Source organism: Poecilia latipinna, unplaced genomic scaffold (genome assembly GCF_001443285.1).
Source record: "Poecilia latipinna isolate Pla-1442-1.1 unplaced genomic scaffold, P_latipinna-1.0 Scaffold393, whole genome shotgun sequence".
Lineage (NCBI taxonomy): Eukaryota > Metazoa > Chordata > Actinopteri > Cyprinodontiformes > Poeciliidae > Poecilia > Poecilia latipinna.
Genome location: NW_015113009.1, coordinates 231,500 through 240,146, shown reverse-complemented (window position 1 = coordinate 240,146; position 8,647 = coordinate 231,500). Strand labels below are relative to the sequence as shown.

Genomic DNA, 8,647 nt, shown 5'->3' with positions numbered 1-8,647 from the left:
TATATATATATATATATATATATTGTTGTTAAATATAATAACTTTGGTCAGGTTATGCGATTTCCTGTTTGGTTTATTCATCTAGCTCCAAATTACATCAGAAGTGTTCTCTGGGCTTTAAGGAACTAATAGTTACAATCCAAATCCAGCTATAGCTGGATCATCATCAAAATTTTGGTTCAACTGGATTTTGACGTAACTGAAGAATCCTTCAGTTACGTCATCTAAAGAAAGATGTGCAGAAGAAAAGACCTTTAGCATATTCATAACCCTGTGACATGTTCTTCAAAGATGAGCTAAGAAGTAACTGAGAAAAAACTTCCCTTTGTTTTTGCAGCTGAAAGCGGACAAGGAACAGCATGCTGTGTTTTCAGTGTTCGATGAGAACAAGAGCTGGTATCTGGACGAAAACATTCGGCGTTGCTATGATCAATCCAAAGTCAACAAAGCCGACCAAGACTTTTATAAGTCCAATGTCATGCACAGTGAGTCTTACTGCTACCACAATACAGTTAACAGCACCGGTCTTGATAACGGTACCGATGAAAAGGAGATAAAGTCATCATCCAAAACATTCCTTTTAGCCCAATGTAATATTTATCTGTATCCACATGTACTCTTTAATTGTAGGGACTTCTTGTGTATTTCTTCCAGCTGTTTCTCAGACATCTAATTTCCATCTTCCTTCAATTTACAGCAATAAATGGTTATGTGTTTGAGAGTGGCCCTGATTTGGGCTTCTGCAACGGCGAGGTTCCAACGTGGCATGTGTCCAGCATTGGAGCACAGGACTACATTCAGACAGCTACTTTCTATGGCCATTCGTTCGAGCTGAATCACAGAACTGAAGACATTCTCAGCCTCTATCCAATGACTGGAGAAACCATCAAGATAACCATGGACAACATAGGTGACAACAGCCATCTACAAAGTCACTTTTTTTTTAATCACTTTGTTTAATCCGTAAATCTTGTTTACCAAACATTTGTATTTGTATTTGTCTCACAACAGGTGTCTGGCTCTTGGCATCGTTGAATACTCACGAAACAACAAAGGGAATGCGTGTGAAGTTTCAAGATGTTGAGTGCTACCGTGATTTCCAATATGAGTATGAGGACAATGACAACAACAGAGTTGATGAATTTACTCAGTGGAAGCCCCCAACTTTTGAGGATATCGAAAAAGAAAAGGAGATATCAAAATCTGTACCCACAGAACCAGTGGAGATCGATATCTACACAGACATGTTTGCAGACGAGTTAGGTCTGCGGTCGCTGAGGAACCATTCCAGTAACTCAGATCTGGAGATACTGGACTTGAGTTTATTTGACTATGATATGAAGTATGATGATTCTGATTTTGCTCCTACGGTCGACAATGCTAGTCCTAATGTAAAGGACACAAAGAATAAAACTGAGTTCTTTTCAAATCAGACTGCAATGAATGATACTCAATGGAAATCTGTAGTCAACCAAAATGTTACAGAACGTAACTTGCACAACAGCAGCATTGGTAAACATGTAACAGCTGTACAGAAGAATAGGACTCAGTCATTCCTTGACTATGACGCAACTGTTCTCAACAGCAACAGTGATTCACTGAGTAATCAAAGCACAGCAACCACCAACAGGACTGTTTCTGTGGTGGCAGGCAGTCCAAATAATGCTAGTATTACAGTTGCTGGGACATTGAACTCAACACGTCTCAATGGTACAGGTTCAACAGCTCATGGGAATGCCTCTGCAGACATTGTCAACCTTTCCACTTCATCCAAACAACCCACCTCTATCACTATGGGGGCTCTACAGATAGCCAGTCTACCCACAGCGAAACAAGAGTCCACCAATCAGACCATGCCAGTACAATCACAAGACACAACTAATCTTACTACTACATTGCCAACAAATACCAAAGATAGAACAACAGAATCAAATTCATCTGGCAGTAGCAACATCTCTATGGACATATTCTTTCCCAATGAAACTGAGGTGCAACTCACTCGGGGCGATGTGTTCTTCTACAAAGGGCGCGCGTCTGATACCGACAGAGACCCAACCAGCACTCACTGGTTTCAACAGACTTCAACAGTTGAGGATGACCATAACACGTCAACTGATGTGCCACCCATTAGAATAAACCAATCACTGTCCCTTTTTGGACTTGATGATAAGGAAGTTGACAACAGCAGCATGGTCAACGATAACCTCACCAGCCTTGAGTTGGTGGAGACCACAGGAAACAATGGCGGAAACTCTTCAAACATGACTGTGCAGCAAGAACTTGGACTACGAATGAATGCCACTGAAGGTGTGAGTGTTTCTGCCAATTCCAGCCTTGAGAATGCAACACATCTTTTAAATGTAGATCAGTTATCACAAGACAGTACAGTGAACATCTCCAAATCAAGTTCAGCAGGGAGGAGCTCCGAGAAAGAACTTCTTCCTGGGGAGTTGTCCAATACTTCTTCAATGGAAAGTTTCTCTAACGAGACGAGAGGTTCATCCAACCATTCTCTTTCTGGTGGTCCAGTGAAGCTGCTCAGTTCTGACGAGTTGGGTTCTTCAGAAAGTAGTGAGGAAATATTTATCTATGTTAAAGAAAACAAATCAGAGGCAATCAAAACTGTCTCCTTGAGCCCACAAGGCCACAACTGGACTTATGATGGAACTCACTCCACCGTACCTGAGGAGATTCCTGATCACATGAAAAAATACTTTGAGAACGAAGCACCACGGACAACTCCACCTCCCAAAAAGTACAAAAAAGTGAACCTCAGACAAAGACCCAAGAAAGGTGAAGGCATGAAAACAAGGAGGAGGAAGGTGTACAAGCCTCAGACCAGGAGTGGTTTACCCTTTTCCCCACGAGGATTAAACCCAGAGTTCACCCCCCGTGGGGCAAGGCCCAATCCACCACAGACTGTCACCAAGGAGGAGGAGTTGATTAACTTCCCCATAGTCATTGCTTTGCCCCGACCCGATTTCAGTGACTATCAGCTGTATGTCCCTGCAGATGAACCAGAGCAACTTGATATGAGTGAACAAGACGTGACACAAAATGAGTATGAGTATGTGTCATTCAAAGACCCCTACAGCAGCCATGAGGACATTAAGAATCTCAACCTGGATGAAACTACTAAACACTACTTAAAGTTATCAGGTCCTGATGTCAAGACATACTTTATTGCTGCAGAAGAAGTTGAATGGGACTATGCTGGCTACGGACACAGGTAAGCTCACAAATAAGAACATGGAGGACGCATTTTTGGGGAAGGCGAAGATTTAAAAAAAAAAAGTTCTTAGTTCATGTGATGTTTGTTTTATTACCACAGGAGACAGGATAAGTCACAGCAAAACATGCTAGAGACCAAATTCACCAAAGTTGTTTTCCGAGGTTACCTGGATGCGAGCTTCAGCACTCCTGATCTCCGCGGGGAGATGGATGAGCATCTAGGCATCCTTGGGCCTGTTATCAAAGCTGAGGTCGGACAAAGCATCATGGTAAGTTAGCTGCTCTCAGAAGGATTTTGAATTTTATTCTTTATTTGACTACTTTTTCACTTGCATACATGCATGATACAAATTTGGAGATTAATAAACTGACCACACAAGAGTAAAAGTAAGCTACATGTACAGTGTCACCCTTCAAGTTTTAGATCAAAACAAAAGTTCTTCATTGGAAAGTTGTTTAATATTAAGAGTTATAGTCTACTTAAGAGTTATAGTTTACTACAGTTTTCACAGTGTTTGTTTGTTAGTAACAGTTCAAAAATTGATACAGTGTGAGGATATCCACTGTCCTGTTCCTACTCCTTGTGGAAAAGGTAGGAAGCAGAAGCAGAGTTACATAGTTCAAAGTAGTCCTAAGTTAATTAATATTAGCTTAAGACTAAACTAAGAGCATCCATTGGTTAAGCCTTCAGAACAACCAATTCACAATGCAAACCAGAAGTGAAGATAAAATGTTATTTTGAGAAATAAATGTTTTATTATTTTGCAGAAAAAAATCTATGTTTTGGAATGCTGGAGCACAGGGTTCCTGTTAGCATCTAAATTTTACCTTCAGGACTTTATTATCCCTCTAAAAATGCTTATAATAGCTATTTTAATAGCTCTAGCACACACAAAAAAGACATTTATCAATGAGCACAGTGTAGAAGGTAACGTCTCCAATCATCCTTATCTCTACTCTTGGCGTTGCAGTCAATCACCATTGACAAAAATGAAGGGGGTTACACCTGGAGTACCTGCTTTGCAAACACCAGCGAATGGTGTGACATTTAGCATTGTACCTCAGTATTTCAACTTCCCAAGCAGCACTATCTGTCAAATATTTTAGATATGCTCTAAGAACAAATTTAATAGGTGAATTTTATACGCATAATTTTGAATTACATTCCACTGAAAAAAAAGAAGAGGGGGTTCCACTGTACTAATGGCTAAGCAAAGAAAACTGTCTTTTTGCTGTAATTGAGTAAACAAATAACTCTGGTAGATTGTGACCTTTCTATGATAAAATCAATCGTTGTCTCTTGTTTTAGATTGTGTTCAAGAACAACGCCAACCGTCCATATTCCCTGCACCCTAATGGGGTTTTCTATACAAAGCAGTTTGAGGGTCTGTCCTACGAGGACGGCTCCAAGTACTGGTATAAATATGACAACGAAGTTCAACCCAACACCACCTACACATACATATGGAAAATCAGTCCTATGGTTGGGCCAACTCCGGATGAGTCTGAGTGTCGGACCTGGGCGTACTACTCTGGTGTTAATCCCGTAAGTAGTTGCGGTTTACCAGAGAAACCTTCTTCCACAGTTTCGTCATGTTAACCTACATACCCAGTGATAAACAAGCAGAGCTTCTTGCCCGATTTAAACCCCTCTTGTAGCTTTTCCCTGACCTGTCTGCTGTGTTTCTTGGCTCTCTAATGTTTGCTGACAAAACTCTTAGGCCTAAAACAGATAAATTGTAGCGATGTATCGATACGTGTGCCATGGAGCACTCACCAAACTTTCATTTGGAAACGAACGTTATAATATTATTCGAGTCAATAATATTTCTAACTCACAAAATTCCAATAGAAAACATTGTGGTTTGTAGCTGGATAGTTGCACCATCAAAAAATAAGTAAAAGTTCAAGAGGTATGCAGGCTTCGCAACACACTGTATAAATAATGTGTTTCTAAAACATTTCTTGCAGGAGAAGGACATTCACACTGGCTTAATTGGTCCTTTGCTGGTGTGTCGAGAGGGCACTCTGAAGAACAAGCCACTCGACACGAGGGAGTTTGTGCTGCTTTTCATGACCTTCGATGAGTCTCAGAGCTGGTACCACAATAAAAACCAGGAGGTCATGCAAAGAAAGTACCGAAAACGAGTTTGGGATGACTACAACATGGAGAACCTCAAGTTCCACTGTAACAATCCATGACCTTTTTGTCTTGCTCAAACCGTATCAATTTATTTCAGAAGAGGATGATATGACAAGATGTTTTAAAAGATATGTTAGAGCCTGGAGGAACCAATTGTCTGCTTTGTCTGTGTTTTTTTTTTTTTTATGTAGCCATCAATGGAATAATATATAGCCTTAAGGGCCTGAGGATGTACACCAACCAGCTTGTGCGGTGGCACCTGATCAACATGGGTTCTCCCAAAGACGTTCATAGCGTTTACTTCCATGGGCAGACGTTCAAATACGTGAAGACCAAGAGCTACAGACAGTCTGTGTTTCCCCTGCTGCCTGGTGAGAAACAGATTAGCTCCTCTACCTGTTCATATAAAGAACATCCATGTTGTGTTTGTAAAACATTGTTGGATTTTTGCAGGGAGCTTTGCAACTCTGGAGATGCATCCATCCAAACCTGGGCTGTGGCAGCTGGAGACGGAAGTTGGTATGAACCAAAAGAAGGGGATGCAGACGCTCTTCCTGGTTCTAGATAATGGTGAGTACAGCTGTGCATAGTCGTATGTTGTAAATTTATTATAAGACTAAAAAACTGGCAATGACAAGTAGTTTACATTTTGGGTAGAGTGACCCACATAATTATTACTCTTGCTGGTAAAGATACATACAAGAGCCCTAAAGTCAGTAGGTGAGGTGTCCAATGTTTTTGACTCACAGATCAGAATAGTTGAAATTCAAAGTATATATATTTTTTTAACTTTTTTAAATATAGAAATTAAAACATTCCATATTTTTAAATAGAAAATGCAAGAAGGGTTATATTTAGATTTTTTAATTTGTACCTGCTCATACACAAGGGTTATAGACAGCACTAATACCCTCCTCCTGGCAGTGATTGGTTGTTTCTGACAGAGGTGTGTTCATGTAGATGACAGCAGGTCCATAGGGAGAAGGCAAAGGAACTATTTTTTCACAGATTATCTGTGTTACAATGTCATGACGTATTGACAGTTTTATCAGATATGTAAAAACCATGTTGCTTTTTTTAAGTTACACAGCTTTAAATTTGATAAATTGTATAATTTTGATCAATTCCTTTTGTTAAACACAATTATTCCTTATATGAGTTTTGTTTAAATTTAAAAGCTAGATTTCTTTTTTTTTTTTTTAAAGTTATGCTTTTGGAATAAAAGACAAATTTATTGTGAAGTGAGTTTTTCACACATGTTTTGACAAGGGTGCTTATTAGTTGTAAATTTAGCAAAGAAATTGTTCATCTTTTAAATATAGTCAATCCAACAACAATTTTTGGGGTTGAAAAACTTTTTTTTTTCCTTAAGCAATTGTCTTACATTGATGTGTTGTATTTTAGCCATGATTATTTTTTTATATTTAAGATTGCTACCATCCTATGGGTCTTGAGTCGGGCAGCGTGAAAAATGACCAGATCACAGCCAGCAGCTCCAGAGGTAGTCATACCCCTCCTGATATTCTGTTCCAGCCAGCCACTTTGAAAATGATATGAATACAAATATTTGTCCACATATTAAGGATACTGGGTGCCCGATCTTGCCAGGCTAAATAACCAGGGTAAATACAATGCATGGAGCACAGACCAGAAAGGCGACTGGATTCAGGTAGGAGTCCTATATTTTTCAGCCTGTACATTTCCGTCCTGCTTGTGCTGTATTCAGTTTCATTTGGAAGTCAGATCTTGGAACTAGACAGGAAAGACTTTCTGAATGGTGGGATTTACCTCAACTATTAGCAACACAAGCCAATAATAATATTGTTAAGGCTATTTTTTTGTATTTAAACACAAAATGAACACATCCGAAGATATGTATTTTATTTGGCTTTCACTAGTTTAATGAGATAAAAACTGTCAGACATTCTTATGGAAGCTGCCATATTGGATACAAAAATCTGGATTTCCCAGCTAGCTCAACTTTTCCAGTGTTCAGGGGACATTCCTGTTGCTTTTCCAAACAGGAACTAGGAATATCTGACGTTTTATGTTCAAAAAGAAAGCACTCAAAATACTTAATCTATTACCTGTGGACCTCTGCTATAAGGTGAACTTCAAGCGGCCAGTTGTGATCAGCCAGGTGGCCACACAAGGAGCCTGGCAGCTATTGCAGCCCCAGTATGCCACAAATTTCTCCATCTCGTACAGCAACGACGGCCGGAAATGGATCTTTTACAAAGGCGACAGCAGGGAATTCTGGAAGGTAGGGAAGTTTGAATCGTTCACTATCAGAATGGACACACGCACGATCACTTGTTTATGCCCCCGTGTTTGTCTTTGTGTACTCAGACGTTTCAAGGAAACGAGGAAGCCTCTCAGACAAAGAGAAACACCTTCTTTCCTCCTTTGATTGGACAGTTCATTAGGCTCCACCCCATCACCTGGTACAATGCGGCAACAATCCGCATGGAGTTCTACGGTTGTGAGCTTGATGGTAAGAGTTTTGATTAGCAAGTAAATGTGGATGAAAGTCAAAGAGACACTAGTTTGGTTTGCTGTGGGTTTGTAATTTCCAACAGTTGGACTCAGGAACCCAAATCTTTTTTCTTATTTGGTGGCTTCACACTTCCAATGCCTACAATGTCAAAACAGGCCCTGTCGCCCGGTTGACCACTGTTCTTTTCTTGGACCACTTTTGATAAGACACCCACAACTGTAGACGAGGAACAGGAACACCCAACAAAGACGGTCACGTTGGAGATGCTGTGATCCGGGATTCAAACCATCACAATCAGATGTTTGTTAAACCTACACTTGCTCATTTTTCCTGCTTCTAGTTTTTTGTGGACAAAAAACCCCCCCCAAAAAACAATGACTTGCTCTCTGGTTTATGCCACTCAGAGCAGGTGTGATGATTTAAAGATAAGTGTTAATTGTTTTACTTTTCAGTAGTCATAATGTAATGCCTGATTGGAGTGTTTTATAACACAACTATCTACATCATATCTGAGATAGGCATGTTAGGGTTCAGGTACATATGAAGAAAAATTGGTTCTGTTTTTAATTACAAAATGGTGCTCATCATCATACAGCATTAGCTTCACTGGTCTGCAGTTACAGCAATAATTACACTGATTCCAGATTGTTGGACAGAAGCGACAATCAAATCACTATAACGGTAGGTGAAGCTCTCCTTGGTTTTACTTTGAGCAATCCAAAAGGAAGAAAAAAAAACAGAAAGAAAAAGGAAAGGTAATTAATAGTCGATTTCCC

The 8,647-nt window shown here is 39.8% G+C and overlaps 1 protein-coding gene across 1 annotated transcript in view; it reads left to right on the top strand.

Moving 5' to 3' along the window:
- f5 (coagulation factor V) overlaps window positions 1-8,647 on the top strand; it is a 29,487-nt gene that overhangs the window by 19,034 nt on the left and 1,806 nt on the right. The window contains exons 11-22 of the mRNA XM_015037105.1: window positions 338-485; window positions 698-910; window positions 1,012-3,229; window positions 3,332-3,500; window positions 4,541-4,777; window positions 5,203-5,419; window positions 5,566-5,745; window positions 5,828-5,944; window positions 6,804-6,875; window positions 6,958-7,043; window positions 7,482-7,637; window positions 7,724-7,868. Of these exons, the coding sequence (XP_014892591.1) occupies window positions 338-485; window positions 698-910; window positions 1,012-3,229; window positions 3,332-3,500; window positions 4,541-4,777; window positions 5,203-5,419; window positions 5,566-5,745; window positions 5,828-5,944; window positions 6,804-6,875; window positions 6,958-7,043; window positions 7,482-7,637; window positions 7,724-7,868 (3,958 nt within the window). The remainder of the gene's footprint in view (window positions 1-337; window positions 486-697; window positions 911-1,011; window positions 3,230-3,331; window positions 3,501-4,540; window positions 4,778-5,202; window positions 5,420-5,565; window positions 5,746-5,827; window positions 5,945-6,803; window positions 6,876-6,957; window positions 7,044-7,481; window positions 7,638-7,723; window positions 7,869-8,647) is intronic.